The sequence below is a fragment of the Urocitellus parryii genome, unplaced genomic scaffold, assembly GCF_045843805.1.
Source record: "Urocitellus parryii isolate mUroPar1 unplaced genomic scaffold, mUroPar1.hap1 Scaffold_173, whole genome shotgun sequence".
NCBI classification, from domain to species: Eukaryota; Metazoa; Chordata; class Mammalia; order Rodentia; family Sciuridae; genus Urocitellus; species Urocitellus parryii.
Genome location: NW_027552206.1, coordinates 69312 through 89819, shown reverse-complemented (window position 1 = coordinate 89819; position 20508 = coordinate 69312). Strand labels below are relative to the sequence as shown.

At 37.3% G+C, this 20508-nt stretch overlaps 1 protein-coding gene across 1 annotated transcript in view; it reads right to left on the bottom strand.

Annotated features, from left to right (window-relative positions):
* Positions 1–20508, bottom strand: part of LOC144251730 (broad substrate specificity ATP-binding cassette transporter ABCG2-like) — a 61582-nt gene that overhangs the window by 7695 nt on the left and 33379 nt on the right. The window contains exons 8-11 of the mRNA XM_077794493.1: positions 16945–17070; positions 13691–13731; positions 12218–12319; positions 1768–1922 (exon numbers count right to left, since the gene is read on the bottom strand). Of these exons, the coding sequence (XP_077650619.1) occupies positions 1768–1922; positions 12218–12319; positions 13691–13731; positions 16945–17070 (424 nt within the window). The remainder of the gene's footprint in view (positions 1–1767; positions 1923–12217; positions 12320–13690; positions 13732–16944; positions 17071–20508) is intronic.

Here is a 20508-nt window from a genome sequence, read left to right as displayed (position 1 = left end):
TCTGCTAGGATCTACTCTTTCTTGAAATTCTTTCACTTACTCTAAATGTTAATCTTTTTCTTTTGAATATCTATACCTTTGTATAGCTAAGGCAGTTTATGGTATTAAAGGAAGGATAATATACCTATAAACTATATTATATGTTTCACTTATTTGGAAGATTTGGGAAAATATACTTATAATCTGTATAATATGTTTTATTTATTTGGAGAATTCTTAATAATCAGGAATATGTCATTAGCTTTCCCCTGTGACTGCACACAATGGAAGATTAAGAAATACAGCTGTCTCTCAGTATCTAAGGAACTGGTTCTAAGATCCACCCATCTCAACCACAGGTACCAAAACTTGTAGATGCTTAAATCCCTTATTTTAAAAATGGCATAGTTTTGTATGTAACCCATGTACATTTTTATGCTGTAAATATACACATCTTGTATATTTTAAATCATTTCCATGTCTAAGGATACTTAGGAACAGATGCCAGAAAATCCTGATCATCACACATCCCCCTCTACTTCCATACAATATGATTTGTTATTTAGAAGGATCTGCACTATATATCCATAACTTTTGGTGTAATTTTGGGGCTCAAAATGCAGGCTTACCATGACCCAAAGCCTAAAATTGATAAAGAAGATAATGTGATAAAGTATGGCTGAAAAAATGGTCAATACCCTCACCTAAAGCTAACAGAAAGCAGTATCACAATGATGATGATAGGAGGGGATGCTTGAGATGAAAAAGAAACACCTATGTGGTCCACATAACACTTGACTTAACTGGTGTGACATGCCCTGGGATATGCAAAACAATGACAGTGTTGTGCTGTGCAAGCATATTTTTACTCTTGAACACTCCATGAATCTCTAAGCATCTCTAAGTAAAATGTGGTTTTATGGTTTCTAAATTTGCACAGAGAAATCTTTACATGTGAATCAGTCAGAGCACAAAATAAACAAAACACCTTAATTTATTGATGAACACTTCATTTACTGAATGACAGTATAGGAAATATAAATAAGACATCACTTTCTCAATGATATACATCGATAGTTGCCAAATTTAGAAACAGAAGAATTAAACTTTGGCAAGCACTTATGCTAATTCTGCTTCATATTGAAAGGCATCTGCTCCTACTGTAGTAGAAAGGACATATCAATGGCTAGGCACTCCTGTTTAGTTCACATCATAGTAGTAAGTAGTTCCATTCATCTGTTGATTCATCATTGTGAGTACAATCTTTAGAATATGTAACATTAGAACTAAGTAACCACTGGAAACAAAATAAGAGCAGAGAAATATTGACATAAGGGATCATCAGGAAGCCAGAAATAATTAAGCTTTATCAGTGGTTCCTACTTTGGTGTGTTGTCAAAAATAGGTATTTCTGGTGTTTTTATGTGAGATATATATGTATGGAAATATTCATGCAATGAAACTGGGAGGAAACCGGAGCATAATACATATGTTTGGGAATTTTCCACTATTTTAAAACTAAAGTTAGAGTCCCATGCTGCACACTCATGAAGTTTCACTCTGACATTGGAGAGTGGTGAATCCAACCAAACCATCTCTGCTATGGGTAAACAGCTGGCAATTCTCTGATACCAGCATCAAAGGCAGGCAGGTAACCAGTCTTTTTTTATGAGGGAATGGGCCAATGAGAGTTCCTCTGGATTATGAAGTTCTAATCAATGAAGGTGAATGTGCATGAAGAAACAAGGAGAGAAATTCCCTCTCAAAGAAACACAGGTTCCTACTCACCAGCATAAACACAAAATATGAAGTCACCAGAAGTGTTTTTCCAGATGCTGCATTCTTATGTATTCCTATAGCCAAGATCATGGAAGTGGCTGAATAAGTCACCATCAAAGCAGTAATCATTGTGATGAGGAAAGCTGTTATCCCCCGTTTCAGCCCTCAGAAAGAAAAGAAGGGGTCAGTGCAACTGTCTAGGTCACCTTGTATTTCAGAATGTTCAACATGCAAAGAACACTATAATTTTCCAGTCAACTAATATCAAAATGAAAAAAGACAAACATGATCCAACTATCATGGTTCACCGTTTCATTTTTCCCTCTTTGTAACTGCACAAAGCTATCATAGTTTTCTTTCATACATTTACTGATGAAGGACCTTTCCATGTAATACCTACTATCCTTTACATGTAATTATGAACAATATCAGAGTTGCTGAGATGGAGAGATATAGGCAACACAAATGGCTAAGGAGACTCAAGAACATATTCATGTACCCAGACATCACCACATTGTTCATTGTTTGCTGCAACTGCATTAGTGAAGAAACTGGGGTTCGGATTCCACAAGTGGATTTGGTGTCTTGGGAAATGGAGAGTTTCTCCATAATGGAAGACTTCCCTAGACAAAGGATCATATGGCTCTATGATACAGAATGGTTAGGTTAAATAACTACTTTATAAATGATAATAAACTCATGCTCTGGGTCATACGATGTGAAGATTTTGAAACAGCTTCAGGAACACCTAAGAGGAGTCTAGGGGGTCTAGATTTCATGAAAAATTCTTTATGACACAACTCTTATTTGTAAAGTGGAAGATTTTAAGCTCTATCAGTGGTTCTTACTCTCGTGTGTTGTCAAAAAATAGGTATTTCTTGTGTGTTTATATGTGTGTGTGCATGTGTGCACGTGTGTGTGTGTGTGTGTATGTGTATGTGAGACAGATGGAAATATTCATGCAATCAAAGTGGCAGGAAACCTGAGCATAATGCAAAAAAACACATCCATATCCACCAAAAAATAGTTTTATTAAATAGTTTTTTTGAATCAATCTACTTTATTTTTTTTAAGCTTAGCAAATGCCCCCTTTCTTTTCTTTTTTTTTATTTTTTTTTATTGGTCGTTCATAACATTACATAGTTCTTAATACATCATATTACACGGTTGATTCACGTGGATTATGAACTCCCGCTTTTACCCCGTATACAAATTGCTGTATCACATCAGTTTCCCTTCCATTGATTGACTTATTTCAATCTACTTTAAAAGTCACCATCTTTCTTTCACCATAGAAGGAGATGGAGAGAATGTATGTGTATGTTGACTATCTATCTCTCTCAATAAATCTCTATAGATATTAGAGATATTACCTACATATCTATATTTTATCTCCATACAGAGATATATAGAGAGAGATAGGAGAAATGTAGATAGATAGGCAATAAATATCCCAGCTCCTCCAGGATAGTCTTAAGTAGTTTTATAAATTTCCTCAATATTCATGTATGACACACTGCATTTCGTCATAAAATGTAGTTTTAAAACCAGTTTTAATGTTTGGTTGCACTGGTCACAACGGCACAAGGTTGGCTTGGTAAACACAGCTACTTGGGAGACTGAGACAACAGACTCATGGCTAGCCTGGACAATTTATCAAGATTAAAATGTCTCATGTTAAAAATAAAGTGGTATATCCCTTGCCTAACTGGGTTTAAAACCCAGTTACTGCCCTCCCCAAAGTTTGTTTAGGAAAAGACTAAAAAATGCTCACATTTAGCATTAGAGATAATGCTATATTAGAGATAATACAATGTTTAAATAGCTTTTGGCTTAGTTTGTAGTTTGGAGAACTATGAACATCCTTACAAAGAGAAAATAGAAATTAGTATCAGCTCATATCTAAGGCTAAAGACACATCCTCTTTGTCTTGTTACTTACCTAACATCAAGTATACCACAAGAGTAAATATAAAACTTGGAAAAAACCTCTTGAATAGTAAATCAAATACCAGTTTTCCAAGGAAGTAAGATAACACTCGGTAGTATCCACTGATGTATTCAAGTCTTAAAAACAAAAGCACCACACATCCCAGATTAGTCCAAGAGGCACAGCCCAGAGGAGGTGCTGCTGTGGAAACTCCTGCTGTCACCAGGTCTGACACTGTAGCAGCCCAAAGACTCCAGGCTGACCCCCTACACCCTTCTCTACCTTAGGTGCAGCCTCCCTGGGGTATCAGCCCCCAAGGCCCTTGCTGTGACCCTCTCTCATGACAGCACCCCTCCTGCTGCTGCCCACTCTGGCCCGCATCACCCCTCCAGGGACAGAGTCTGCATCTCCTCACTCTCCTCAGAGACTCTGCTTCTCCTCTGTGGCTGGCTCTGCCTGAGGAGCAGTCCTTGAGGGGTTAATCCAAGTGTAACAGAGCCTTTTCTTCTCTCCATACTTCTGAGTATGAAGAAGGTGATATTGATTTTCTCCTAGGCCCCAATGTAGCTACACATCCCTAAACTCCTTTAACTTCTGCTACTCTCATGTTACAAAAGAAAAAAGAAGTCTTCTTCCTTCAATGATCACGTCTCCATAGTGCAGCCCTGTCGGCTACCTAATCCTCATCTTTCCTCTACCTCTTGTCTCTCATAAACTCTTCCACCAGTGTCTTTATTCCTTCACTCTCTGATGATGCCTGTCTTTGGCATGTAAGTATGGGAAAATCTTTTCCATCTTTGAAAACAGAAGAGACAAAACCAGTCTGCTCTTTACTGTAAGGCTCTCCTCTGCCATTTCTACTCCTCCATCCAGTAAGGGAAATTAAATTCTTTGTCAGTTTTACTTTCCACCTCTAATTTGCAGATGATCCCACCCTTTAATCTCTATTGAGCTTCTTAAACTTTTTCCGCAAGTGCCATCATGACCTACTATTTACTAAAAACAAAAAGATAATTTCAGCCCCTTTATTTCTTATTCTCTATGTAACACTGGGATTCACTGACCACATCTAACCATGAAACTCTCTTTTCCCTCAGTAGTAGACCCCACTTCCTCTTGATTTTCTATTCCATCCCTGAATGCTTCTTTTCAATTAATATTAGCAACCCCTATACAGACTTCAAAAGCTAGGTTGCACATTATATGTGTATACAATTTACATTTGTCAATTAAATGAACTAAGAAATAAAAGAAAACAATACTAGTAATCTCCCAGATTACATCCTTGGCTCACTTCTGGATGTTACCAGTTTGACCAGCTGGCTCTGAGGCTACTTCCTAGAGTGGAAACATACTCACATAAAAAGATTCCTCTCTATCAGGAAAATATCCCTGGCTGAGACACTCATGATGCATTGGAACACAATCAGCACATAGAGTGAACAGGCTCTGCAGAAGAGGAAAAAAACACTACAGTTAATTCAATACAATTAGGGAAGTTTTCTATTCACAGAACTTTTTATATCTGTAATGATATAACGTTAAGCAGATTTTTAAAAAATACAGGTTAAAATAGGGAAGTGTGGCCTCGTGAGGTCTCTCCCCAATTCTATGTCTCCACAGTGGTGTCTCTATGACTGTGTATTATAGTACAGTTTTTGAGGTGTGTGACATTTTGCTGAGCTCTTATGTTCAGACACAGCCATTAAAAAGTCTCATCAAGAAATGAGATTTTTAAGGGTACTTATAAAGGTAATTCCACAGGTAACAATCACTGCACTAGCCTAAGTGCTACTCATGTAACAACAAAATTCTAATTCTACCCACCGATCCTACACATCCTTGAAGAAAAAGGGGACAGTAAAACACTAGGCCCTCAATGCCCCTTTTTGTTCCAAAAATCTAGCCAAGTTAGGGGAACAATAAGAACATTCCTGGGACAAAAATTCCAGAAATATATTATCTTGAGGTGCCCTGGCTCTCTCTTCCATATGCCAGGAACTAGGGCAAGTTAGTGTTACCTGTTGAAAGTTACTTTCTTACACTTGTTCCTGGATAGTTATTTCTTAGGATGCTGGTCTTGCAAGTGATAGATGGTAGATAGACATGGGTGGGGGAGAAAAGCAGCTAAGAGGTTAATTCCCTAGGCTGAGCCTGCTGACTCCTCACATGTTTTCTTTAAGAAGAAATTTACCCAAAGCCAGTCAGAGTTATTTCCAGGGCTAAGGAATGGGTATTCAAATTCACCTCCATAGATAAGAGAAACACAAATTACCCTGATCCAGGTCTGGTTGGAAGGAAATGAGACCTCTACACAGAACAGAGATTCCCAGACACAGGAAAGGAGAATTATTAAGACAAGATTCCACCAACCAAAAGTTCTTTAAAACAAGTTCCAAAGAAAACCTGTCAGTAAGGCCAGGATGACTTCAGTTGTTAGCATATCATTATAATATCATCATCATAGCCTCCCTTTCCCCTCAAGTTTCACTTAAATGCCTGTAGATAAAAGCATGCCCTGTAGAGGTTTAGGAATCTAATGTAGTCTCTAAATCAGAGCTGAGAGGTGATACGTGGGTGGGACTTTGTAACAACTTCTCCACTTACCCCCAAGAAACTGAGCTCAATAAATAAACAAGTAAAACCAAATGGTCAATAAAACTCATCATCTTTAAGAAGACTTATCATCTTCCTTGGGGGTGCTTTCTTTTTTAGTAAAATGTGTTAAACTTTTACTGTGGTTTGTATCTTGCTTGAAATTTCCTCTGGTGAGAACATGGAAGCTGAGTACACAAAACAACCCCCAAGGAACAACAGTAAAGGAAAGGAGAAAAGTAAGTTAATGCTGCTAATGTCATTGCTTCACCTATGGAACCTGCCTCCCTGCAGTAACTGATGCAGACCAGAGCACAGTGGAGAGTGAGCTGCTCATCAGGCAGCCATCTCTGAACAGTATGGAGACAGATAAGAGGCATTACTTTCTGGCGAAGTCCCAGCAGCACCGAGTGCAGCAGAGGTACACCAGCCCACTGCCACTGGACCTCCCCCACACGTATTTCTCAATAAACTCTATAACTCCTGTCACATCTGTGAGTGTCTTCCTTGCTCTATAAATATTCTATCCCACTTCCCTAGAACAGATGGGCAGAAATGAGTGCAATTCTCAAGTCCAACAAAACAAAAACATATCAAAGAAACTGGCCCACAAACCACAAAAACAACAAATAGGCTACCTGGGATACCTCAAAATTAAAAACATTTATTCATCAAAGACTCTATAAACACAGTGAAAAGATAGCCCACAGAATGGAAGAAAATACTTGAAAATCATATATCTGATAAATGATTAATATTCCAGGAATAAGAAAAAAACTAAAATAGCAACAATAAGCCCCCAAACAATGCAATTTGAAAATTAGCAAAGGACTTAAACAGACATTTCTCCAAAGATTCAGTGGACATCTATTATTTAAAGAAATGAAAAAATAACATTCCGGTGGGGAGATTTAGAAATTGGAACTCTTGTGAACTGCTGGAGAAAAAACTGTAAAATGGTGCAGCTGCAGTGGAAGGTAGCATAGCAGTTGTTGAAAAAAACTAAAAGAATTACCATTTGATCCAACAAAGCTAGGTACCTACATAAAATACTGGAATCAGGAATTCAAACAAATATTTGTATACCATAGCAGCATTATTCACAACTTAAAGGTGTAAACAACCTGCATTTTGAGAAACAGAAGAATAATAAAGGAAATGTCATATATATTCAATGCACTATTATTCAGCCTTAAGATTGAAAGAAATTCCAACATATTCTGCAACTTGGATGATTATTAAGGACATAATGCTAAAGAAAATAAGGCACCAAAGGAGTAGTAATGTATTAGTCCATGGGTATGAGGATCCTAGACTGGTCAGATTCAGAGATAGAATTATAAGGTGGTTGCCAGGGGTTGGGATTGGTGAATCTGGAGGGTTACTTTTTAATGCATATGGAAATTCCATTTGAGAAGATGAAAAAATGTTCTGGAACTGGATGGTGGTGATAATTTTACGATGTGAATGCGACTGATACCACTGTACTGTATACTTAAAATAGATGAAAGGTCAAAATTTTGTTGAATATTTATCACTACATGCATACCTTTAAAAATATTAACTCTTCAATTCATTTTGTAGTGTGCTTATTTCACCGCCAATAAAAGAATGACATCCATCCCATACTTATTATAAATTCAAATTCATAATGACTCTTTATAAGCTTGAACAAAGTAACAGTATTTAATTTGCTTACCTATGATGGATTTCAGTACAGTCATTTTTTAGCGCAAGGAAAGTGCCACCTATTATGAGTCCCAGTATCAATGCAATGATTATCTTTTCCAAAAGAAAAATGAAAATAAAGTTGTGATTATAGGTTAAAAAATTTCCACATCATTTTTATGATACAATATATGGCTACATAATCAGATCCCTCTGTGGAGATAAACACTTTAAATGACTTGGTCAGGGTCTCTGGGAGAATATAAAGCAGTGTATGTTATTAGATTGCTTTCCAAATTAAATTGAAAATGTTTGGAGAACTCACAGAACAACAGAGCAGACTACTGGACAAGCTAAGATGCCTCCCAGTGTTCACCAGGAACTGCCAGTTCAAGCCCTAGCGCTGATACCAGACAGTATAGCAGAGTGATGCAGGCAACTGACAAAGTCACTTGGGGAATAAATTAATATCTAAGTGGATAAGAGTTCAGAATTGGATAAAACTCTCAACTTTTGTTTCAGAGCACATGCATAGTTTCATATTTCAAGAGGTTCAATTGAAAACAGAAGACTTGACTCATATTGAAAACAAATTAAAAAAAATACATGAACTTTCAGCACTGGGCATGTAGGTCAGCAGTAGAATGCTAGCCTAACAAGTGCAAGACATTGGGTTTGACTCCAGTGCCAAAGAATGGATAAATAATACGTTAAAAGTGTACAAACATAAATTTTGACGATGGTATTTTGCATGATAAAGACTAGTTGTAATTTGGCTCCCACCTATACAACCTCTGGTCAGTTCTGGCCAGCATGGGAAATTGTACTATCATTGTCACCAAAGCACTCAGCCAGTTTTCTCTGGGAACACCCAAGTGCCTCCATTACCATCTCTTATGCTGCTTCTTCAGCCTCAGTCAGTGAGGCCTACGGTCAATGCAGCCACCTGAGCTGACAATTCCTCACCATCCTCACCTACTCAGACTGTGGACAACTCCAAAATCACTTTTGTTTTGAGGATAAAAATTCTCTTAGGGATGCTTCAATCAACAAAAAGTTAAGGGTCATATTATCAAGTTTTACTTGATGAATTGACAAATAATGATTTTGTGGGTTAAAACAAAATACTCTAACATATATGTTGAAAATTTCAAAGTTAAAAAAATAATCAATGTTATAATTGTATCCAGACATGAAGTAATTTGTGAAGAACATTTTAGGCAAGAAGCAAGCCAAAATAGAAAAAAACTAAATCATTATCTGAAAAAAACTGGATGGGGAAGACCACAATCTGCAAATAATACTATTTAAATAGTTTACTTACAAGATGTCCTTAAACATAAGATTGAAATTTAGGAGAAAATTCATTCTGCTGACATATCTTCACTATACTTCATGTCAGCAGATAAAACTTTCAAAATAAATGCTGATGGCTCTGCTAATATGCAGCACACACAGGTACATAGCAGTCTATACTTCATACATGATAATTTATATTCGGTCTTGTTATCTAGAAGTTCTTCATTCATTGTTTCTTTTGCATTCACACTTGATATCTTATACTACCACATCACTAGGATGTCTCCTACAGGCTTAAAGTTCTTTATTTTATGTCAGTTTTCTAATATACTGGCAAATCAGTGAACCCCATGACTATTTCATGTTTTTCAAAGTGTACCTGTGTTATTCTTGCATTAAGAAAGGGAAAGACACAAGGCAAAATAAAATTGCACATTGGAGCAAATGACCAATCTTTGTGCATCTGGCCTCCAGCCTCAGTTTTGAACAGAAGCACTTGGAAAAAATTTTCTCCAAATATTTTATTCTGTTTTTGACCAATTTTATTTAACTAGAATTTCTTAAGGTGTGTTTTGAGAGAAGTTTGTGCAGTCACTAACAAAATAAATACATAGTCAAGTGTTTAATATGCTCATAGAAACAATGACTCTCCAGGAGATTAATGACAAGTCTTCCAAATTGGTGGTTCAGGAAAGGTTTGACATATTAAATGAAATTTTATTCAGATCATCAATTATTTCCAAATAAACCAAATAAAGCCTCTAGTTAGAGATCAATTCTGAGTCATGTAAATAAATAGTAGTTCAAACCAAAGTACAACAATAAGTCAAAAGATACAAGATTTATCATTAGAAAGTCATAAATATTTAACAACTCTATGATCAAAAACTTAGAGAAATAAAAATCATACAAGACTAAAAACCCTATGCAAAGAGTTAGTGGTTAGGATCCAACTACCTTTTTTGTTTTTTAAGTCCATGAGCTTTTCCTGTATTTTCTGCCCCCTTTTTAAAAGTTGTGGAAATGAGATAATATATCTTGCACTTGTAATTTATATGAAATTCAAATTCCAGAGTCATGAATACAATTTTATGTTCATTTGCTTTTATAAGAGCTACGACTATTTTCATGCTAAAATGGCAGGGTTGACCACCTGAGACAAAGACCATATGTGGCCTACAAAGCCTAAAACATTTACCATCTGGTCCTTTATTGAAAAGGGTTTGCCTATTGCTACACTAACACTTCAGTGTTCATAAATTTTAACATGAGTTGTTCTGATAAATTCCAGGAGCTTCAAGGTTCTACCCCTCTTCTAGAGATGGCTACTTCTCTGAACACTACTAAATTTCTCTTGTGAGACTAAGTTTGCTGATGAGGCAAGTAGGCTGAACATGCAACCTGGAGACTCTGGGTCTAGTGTTTTCTCCTTAAGGAAGCTAAGACCCCAAATAGGCACAATTCCTGGTATATTCCAAGGAGCCATATTCTATTCATGCCTATTCATATTCTATTCATAACTACCATATACGTGTCTTGGATGAGATGAAAACCACTTTTAGAGTCAGTAGGAAAAACCTAAGACATAAAACACACTAAAGAATCAATTCATTATATCACCCCACTGTTGAACAATGAGTGACCCAGGTTGATGGATCTGTTACTAGCCACGATTCCAAAATATATCAGATCTATTCTCAAAGAATAAAATATTACCTTTGATTGATAGAGCATGGCCATTTTTGTGTCCTGACAGAATGACAAATTAAAAGTTCAGAAACATTTGGAAAAATTGACCGCATGACTGAAATAGGAATGCAGCCTCTCAATACACCTGGAAGGTGACAATACTTAAATATGAAAACTGTGGTTCTCATGTTAAAAAGTCATTTCAGTAGACAGTAGAGCCTAAAACATGTCATCACTGAAAGTCAATGAAGAAAACCTTTGTATATGTAAAAACACAGTTGTGCTTTATGCACTGCTCCTATATCCCAAATGAAGTAGGGATGACAAATAAATGGAAGGGTGGGTAAAAGACACAGATTATATTGAAGTAGACTATATCAGAACCAAATTGCACCCATGTGAATATTTCACAGTAAGCTTATAAGAATCTCTAAGATTACCTGAAGTATCCAGGGCCACGGATGACCCACCAACTTTCTAAATGAACGCCAGAAAATCCATCTGAACTGATGGCAGAAGGCGGTGACATACTTGATCTCCTTGAAGGACGGGCTTCCATAATTCTGGCCACCTGAAAGTTTCTCTAATTAAGTTTCTGTTTCTCTGAGGAGAGGGGATTTGGTATAAAACTGAGCCAATTCTTCGATCATTTGCAGTTTTCTCATAAACAGCTGTCCAGCCTCATTGACTTTGGAATAAAAGTAGAAAAAGAAGAGAAACTTTATTAAACCAAATAATTTAATCCATTTTTCTGTTACCCAATTCGTGGATAACAAATTTTAAAGCTTACATGTAGAAAAACTACTAGCATTATTATTGCTTTACACATCAAAATAACAGGGAATTAACATGACTTCTTCCTGAATCTTATGGTGACTATAAATGCACAGACCTTTTTATAAATATGGGAACCCTAATCCTTAAAACAGACTCCTTAACATATAAAATTTAAGTCTTAATAAAAATATTTGGTCCTTGTTTTCTATTATTTCCAAAACATGAAGTGCCAATTTCTGTCTCTAAAAATATGACAAAAATTATTATATTTATTTTTTAATGAAAACTCCTTTTACAACTGCGTGTAGCACAAAAGTGGTCATTCATAAATTCAATTAAAAATATCCATAGCACTTATGAATAATAAAGCCTATATGTTAACTGTTATTATAACATTATACTAATAGGAATTCAGAAAGCCATGTTTTAATGAGCCACCACATGGCTGACATTCAGCCAAATCAACCAGGCAAAAATCTATGAATCTAAGATATTCATATACCTTCATAGACCTTCTTTCTGTTTCCTATCACAGGAGAGGAGTCTCCATTGATGACATCCATGAAGAAGTCTGAAGGGTTGTTGTAGAGCTCACAATGATAACCTATCAAAAAAAAAAAAAAAGCAAACAAAGATGATGTTCATGGAAAGTACAAAGGACCCACTTCCAAAGAGTGAGAGAAGTGAGGCTAGGGTAGACAGAATCTAACATTTTTCTCTGCCATATTTGCTTTCTTCTCACATCACTAATTTTATACTTTCTTATTCATTCACACAATATTTCAACAATGCTTTGTTTCCAAATCATGTGTGTGAGTGTAAACACACATATGTATAATACATACATACATATATCACATGTATGGATATGTATGCATATATACATGTATTTATGTATACATGAATGTGTGTGTTTTTTCTGGGAGTTCAATCTTGGACTCATAATATATTGGTCCTTTTTTTCAAAATCAATCAATTCTTATGACTTCTTAAATATAGACACAAGAAAAAAATGTGTGGGTTTATTGTGTTTTCTGAGTTCATTAAGTAATGCTGAAATAGCACTATGCATGTCAACAAGATTGCTTCTACAACTATTAAATTCAAAGGTTGAAATTATCATTTTCGTGTCATGCTTCCATAATTCAAAATAGACAACAAATTGCCAGAACTGAATTCTTGAGAGAACATGTTCAGCACAGCACACTTAAACTCTCACTTCAACTACTTATGGCACAATCATCTGAACTTGGCCTGAGATCTGACTCTTAAGTTTATCTCCTCTGGGCTTTTTAAACACATACATGTTTAATTTTAAATGGCTGAGAATAAATTTAAAAAATTAAGATAGCTAATGAATATTTAAGAACACTATTTTGGGTCGTGAAAAAATATCTATAATTTCCAAATGTCTCTAAAATGAAGCAGTTTGCTTGCACCATTAAAAAGATCACACAACTTAATCTGAAATAGAACCTGGGAGTCCAGAAATGTTTGTCCACACAGGTCAGACTTAGGACCAGCCATTCCAGTGGCTAATAATAACTCACACCCACTCAAGCCAATTTAATGTTATTAGAAAATAAAGTTGCATCTCCATGAGCCCTCATAAAAGTAGAACACGATCACTATCTGTTACATGGTGGGGGAAGATTTGATGAGGAAGAGAATACTGGCATAATAGGCAAACTTCTTATCCAACAAAACACTAATCAATTCTTAAGAGCATAAATAGTAATTTCCCAGCAAAGAATCTCAGCAGGCAAAAATATGATCAGATGATTGGTCTGTGGTGATTGGTCACCTGTGGTCTGTGCTGTTAACATAATTGCAGCAATCTTTCTTTTCCCCAACCTCACTTTATGAATGCTGTTCTTATTCCCAAGAAATAGAAAGTAGCCAATATAAAACCTACCGACCTGGAGACGTGCTAGTCTCTCCTTGTTTTCTCATTGAGAGATAGGAGACAACTAACCGGCCCCTGAGATGGGGATGTACTGGTTTCCCTGTTCTGTCCTGGAGAAGACAAAGGGACATTCTGGTTTCCTTATTCCACCTCTGAGAGATAAGAAAACTGCCTGTCTATGTTCCCACCAAGCAAACTTGCCTTCCACAAGATCAGGGGATGCTTACTATGTCAGTCAAGACTAAACCCGCCCCTAGTGCACAGCCATGATTCTAGTATATAGAAGGTAAATTCAAGGGGGAGTTGCTGTTGCTCTCCTTCTTTGCTGCTGCTGTCCCTCTCTGTGCAGAGCAGCCTTGTTAGGCTCCTGACAATGAACCCACTTTTTCTCCTCTTCTTCTTCTTCTTCTTCTTCTTCTTCTTCTTCTTCTTCTTCTTCTTCTTCTTCTTCTTCTTCTTCTTCTTCTTCCTTCTCTTTCTCCTTCTCCTTCTCCTTCTCCTCCTCCTTCTTCTTCTCCTTTGCATTACAATTCTTATTATACATATAGAGCACAATTTTTTGTATCTCTGTTTGAAACAGAGATACGAAAAATTGTGGTATATATATGAACCGGCTTCTTAACCCAGTGTATATGTGGTTATCCCTGCACTACTTTTCTTTCACATGCCACCCCAAGAGTATCATGCAGAGAAGTACACAGCAGCATTTTATGGTCTGAGTTTGCTTAGGGATGGACCCAACCCGGGGTCACCCCAAGAAATTTACCAAGAATGTCCAGGCATGCCAGACAGAGAAAGAGTCAGAAAATTTCCAAGAATAAAAAAAAAAAATAGTAAGAGCTAGAAAGTACATGTTCTTGCTAACGATCCTGAGGCAGAAAGAAAACAGATAACATGAGAGTTGGTGACATTGGATTAGAATCCTCAGATTGGATAATGATGAAAATGTGATTGTGAGTTCCGCACTGTGAGGTGCTAAGATGGACTGTTCTTGACTCTTGGAGCTCACTCAGAGGGGGTATTGGATATGATGTCAGAAAACAATTATGTAACAGGAGATTAGAGACCCAGAAAGGGGCAGGAAATGAAGTAAAATGCAGGGAATGTAGGTTCAGGGAGTGGGATGTATTTTTTTTCTAGATCTTCAAAACAAATCCAGAACCCAAGCTCTTCTCTTCACCTCACTTTGAATATAGTGGTCCAGACTCTGTCCTGTCTCAGCAGCTCTGCCCTGGTGACATTTCACTTACCCTTTATGGACTGCATAGCCTTTGCTCTGCTCTGACACTCTCAAAATGCTCTCACATTCCTTAGTGACAGGAAATGCCATAATTTTTACAGTGGCCTATGACATCTACACAGTCTGACACCACCCAAACTCTACCTCACATTATAGTCTAACTATGTGGCCTCCCCCAAATGCACAGGTTGAAGTCCTAACCCTCAGTGTCCCAGAATATGCTCTATCTCAGGGTCCCTGGGCTGCTCCTTCCAACTAGAACTCTTTTCTGCAGATAAAGCTGGTCTCACTCACTTATTCCCAGCTCATGTGTCACATGTTGTGGTCTTCCCTGACCTTCCTGCTATTTAAAACAGCTCCCTACCACCACCATGGATATCTTTCCATATGCTCTTTTTTTTTATTGGTTGTTCAAAACATTACAAAGCTCTTGACATATCATATTTCATACATTAGATTCAAGTGGGTTATGAACTCCCATTTTTACCCCAAATACAGATTGAAGAATCACATCGGTTACACATCCACATTTTTACATAATGCCATATTAGTAACTGTTGTATTCTGCTACCTTTCCTATCCTCTACTATCCCCCCTCCCCTTCCCTCCCATCTTCTCTCTCTACCCCATCTACTGTAATTCATTTCTCTCCTTGTTTATTTTCCCATTCCCCTCACAACCTCTTATATGTAATTTTGTATAACAATGAGGGTCTCCCTCCATTTCCATGCAATTTCCCTTTTCTCTCCCTTTCCCTCCCACCTCATGTCTCTGTTTAATGTTAATCTTTTCTTCCTGCTCTTCCTCCCTGCTCTGTTCTTAGTTGCTCTCAAATACCAAAGAAGACATTTGGTATTTGTTTTTTTTAGGGATTGGCTAGCTTCACTAAGCATAATCTGCTCTAGTGCCATCCATTTCCCTGCAAATTCCATAATTTTGTCATTTTTTTAGTGCTGCGTAATACTCCATGAAGGGCATCTGGGTTGGTTCCACAGTCTAGCTATTGTGAATTGTGCTGCTATGAACATCAATGTGGCAGTATCCCTGTAGTATGCTCTTTTAAGGTCTTCAGGGAATAGTCTGAGAAGGGCAATAGCTGGGTCAAATGGTGGTTCCATTCCCAGCTTTCCCAGGAATCTTCATACTGCTTTCCAAATTGGCCGCACCAATTTGCAGTCCCACCAGCAATGTACAAGAGTACCCTTTTCCCTACATCCTTGCCAGCACTTGTTGTTGTTTGACTTCATAATGGCTGCCAATCTTACTGGAGTGATATGGTATCTTAGGGTTTTTTTTTTTTTTTAAAGATAGAGTGAGAGAGGAGAGAGAGAGAGAGAGAATTATTTTAATATTTCTTTTTTAGTTATCGGCGGACACAACATCTTTGTTTGTATGTGGTGCTGAGGATCGAACCCGGGCTGCATGCATGCCAGGCGAGCGCGCTACCGCTTGAGCCACATCCCCAACCCCCATCTTAGGGTTGTTTTGATTTGCATTTCTCTGACTGCTAGAGATGGTGAGCATTTTTTCATGTACTTGTTGATTGATTATATGTCCTCCTCCGAGAAGTGTCTGTTCAGGTCCTTGGCCCATTTGTTGATTGGGTTATTTGTTATCTTATTGTCTAATTTTTTGAGTTCTTTGTATACTCTGGATATTAGGGCTCTATCTGAAGTGTGAGGAGTAAAAATTTGTTCCCATGATGTAGGCTCCCTATTTTCCTCTCTTATTGTTTCTCTTGCTGAGAAAAAACTTTTTAGTTTAAGTAAGTCCCATTTGTTGATTCTTGTTATTAACTCTTGTGCTATGGGTGTCCTATTAAGGAATTGGGAGCCCGACCCCACAATATGTAGATCAGAGCCAACTTTTTCTTCTATCAGACGCAGAGTCTCTGATTTGATATCAAGCTCCTTGATCCATTTTGAGTTAACTTTTGTGCATGGTGAGCATCCTGTTAATTGTTTCCAAGAAACAAGAAAAAAGTTATATTGTTTATTTCTGAATCCCTTAACCAAGAATATATGGTAGGCAGAAGTTACCAGATTTTAAATTAATGAAAGAGCAATATTCCCATAGCACTTACTTTTTCAGGAGCGAAAAGATACCATTTGCTGTGCTCCAGTCTAAACCAGCTGTGGGTTCATTCAGGAACAAGATGGAAGGATCAGTGATCAGCCCCATTGCTATACTGGTCCTTTTTATTTCTTCTCTAGATCCAACCTAAAACACAAATTATTACATTATTAACAAGGAAGAGAATAATCATTATCATTTGGTGAACTAAACTGTGCTACTCTTGCTAGAGAAATTTATTTCACCATCCTAATTATGAAACAGAAAGTAAATGAACCTGGGAGAAGGAGGAAATTTCTCTTTTACCAGATGAGTAAACTGAAGCTCAGGGCAGAGTTGTTCACTGGCTGGACCTGATATGAAGCCAGTACTTTTTACAGTTCTGTATATTCCTCACCAAGACAAATATTTAGTTTTAAGATAGTAAGTTAGAATACTAAAAAGATATGGCCCGAACTGTGAAATTATTGTCTAAAATAGGAGAAAAGATAGGAAGAGAAAAGGAAATGGATCTGTATGTAGTAAATCATTAGTCTTCTAGCAACACACCTGTTTCCACCCAAAGTTCCCAAGTAGACTTACAATAACAGGATGCACTCCAAAGGGAAAGTTCACTTTCTAACATACCATATTAGTACCTTTCCAATCACCATAATGCTTTGACAATGATACAATCTACACCCTGACTCACTGCAAAATTCCAAATTCACCCTTTCAGACATGTCCAGGGATATGGGATATTTATATCCAGAAGATGGAATATTCCACAGGGCAAATGGCTCAATCTTTGTAACAAGAACTAGTAAATGCCTATGTGTCTGATGAGGGAACTAGGAAGGTTTGGGAGGCAGAAAGTAGGAAATGGTATCAAAATTAAAAGTCTCAGAAGAGATAGTATTCAAATGTTACTCACAGTTCTTGATTGAATTTATTGATAACTAAACTCTAAGATGCTTTTGGAGAGGATTAGGGAAATGTGACTGAATAAAGGCTTAACATAACTGATGATATGAAATATTGTTCATTTTGTTAGTTGATAATTATATTGTAGTAAAGTAGGCAAATGTCCTTATTTTTTTGCAGATGCCTATTAAGTACTCAAGGATGAAATATAACATTATGTAAAATACTTAGAAAAACTACCTGTACTAATTATGGGTATAAGATGTTAACACCTGAGAAATCTAGGTGAACAGTATTTGTAATTATATTTTTATAGTAATTATCCAAAAGTCACTTCATTGGTATAATTAGACTGCCTTCTCTACTGTTTTATAATGTTTAGAAAGACATATAAGGTTAAAAAATTTAAAATTATTAGGACTTCAAGATGGAGGGCCAGAAAGAGGCAGCATCCTGTGTAGCTCCGTGACCTAGGTCTTACCTCGTTGTAATACAACATCTCAGAGAGTGTGAGAGGACCTCTATACAGCGGATTTTCACAAAAATCACCAGCACTGTGACCCCCCATGCAGAAATCAGAGCCTCTGCATTAGAGTAGGACTCCAGACTCTGGACCCAAAGCCTGCAGTTCTAGCTCATGCACAGCTCTCAAGCAGCTTAGCAGAATCAGCTATCAGCACCTCTGCAGAACTCCAGACTGTGCTCGGCTCCCATGCAGGTCACTCAGCTGCTATCTATCCAGAGCACAAGGCCATTGCCCAGCTCCCCCCACTTCTTGAGACACCCTGGCTCTGGACGCAGACCAACTCCATCTTGGAAAATCTTTCTCGCCATATTTGGTGGGCATGGTTCTCAGATTGAATCTCCATCTGAGCAGGTACCTGGTTTCCAACTCCCCTGCTGCCCCAGTGGTGATAATTCAGCACAATAACGACCCAATATAAAAGCAGCTCTCAGTTAGGCAGGTGAGCAGTGTGACCAGGGCACTGCCCACCTGGTATGAGCCTAGGGGTGAGAGGTGCTGCTATTGGGATCTGATAAGAAAGAGAGGGGAAGGGACTAAAGTCTTTAGCATAACAGAGAGACCAGGATCTGGAAAATCTTCAGGCAAGAAAGGAAGATGATACTGGGGGCCCAAGTCAGATGAGCTGTCCCAAAAAGAGACCTGTGAGGTACAATTTCCCTGCTGGAAATGGTGGGTGGCACTCCCCATTTACAGATGCTCTACACCAGGTCCAGTCTTCTCACCCAGGTTACCTACACCATTCTGAGGGCAGAGACACCAGCTTAAAACAGACAACCCAATTTACTGGATGAGAAGAGAAGCAGGAAAGAGACAGATCTCTAAAACTAGCAAAACCCATGTTTTTTTCTTTCAAATATGTTTTTTCTTTTTTCTTCTTTCTCTTCTACCCTTCTATCCTTGGGTCCTCACTTCCCAAACATATGTGAAACCAAGAACTTTGCATGAAATAGGACTTTGAGGACTGAGTCACCTGAATAATATAATATAGAGGAGTTGCATAAGCCCCCCCCCCATTTTACCCCCTTTTTTCTCTTTTTTCCTCTTTCTTTCTTTTTTCCCTTTTTTTCCTTCTTCTTTCATCCTCCAAATTTTACTATTTTTGCATTCTGTATTTTTCTAAATACATGTGTGTTTGTTTTATGTACTCTATTATCTTCCCACATACTTGTCTAACCTAAATTACTTCCTATTTATTCCCCTGCTACTAACCCTCCTCATTAGATTTCTCTTTCACATTTACTAAGACATATTAACTCTATACTCTCACATCTTTCCTCCTCAGAATATCATCCTAGGTCTGACCCCAGGTTCATTGTCCACCACCAAAAACTGTAAAGCTTCTTATGAAACTACTGATTATATTGTAAATAATAATTAAATCCAACATTACTGGACATTGAGACTACATCGTAAATGTCTTAATAACACCAAATTGTTCTTAGGTGATGTATTGTTGATATTGGGATCTGTTAACATTGTCCTTCCTCAAAAAGAGGGAATCTTGGAAAACTACAAGAGCACTACAAATCTATTGGGCAAAAGCAATTAGCACACCAGACCCACAGACCTGGAAAGGAAGACACACGAGCGACATGAAATAAACAAGTGTAGAAAGTACAACAAACAAATCAAGACAACACATCATTAGAAGCACTGGCAGCTAAGCCAGAAAAAACTACAGAGAAAGATTTCAGGATATAGATGGTTAAAATGCATTGTAAATTCAAAGAAGAAATAAGAGAACAAATACAAGCAGTGAAAGATCACTTTGACAATGTGCTACAAAAACAAATCCAAGAAGCAAAAGATCACCTAAATAGGGAGATAGAGGTTCTAGATAAATAAATAAATAAGCAAACAAACAAATCAAATGGAAATCCTTGAAATGAAAGAAACAATGGAATTAAAAGCTCAAATGAAAGCATGGCCAATAGAGTAGACCACTTGAAAGATAGGACATTAGACAATGAAGATAAAATATATAATCTTGAAAAGAACATAGACCCCACAGCAATAATGGTAAGAAACCAGGAGCAGAACATTTAAGAAATATGGGATTGTATAAAAACACCAAATTTAAGAGTTATTGGGATAGAGAAAGGCATAGAGGTCCAAACCAAAGGAATGAACATTCTATTCAATGAA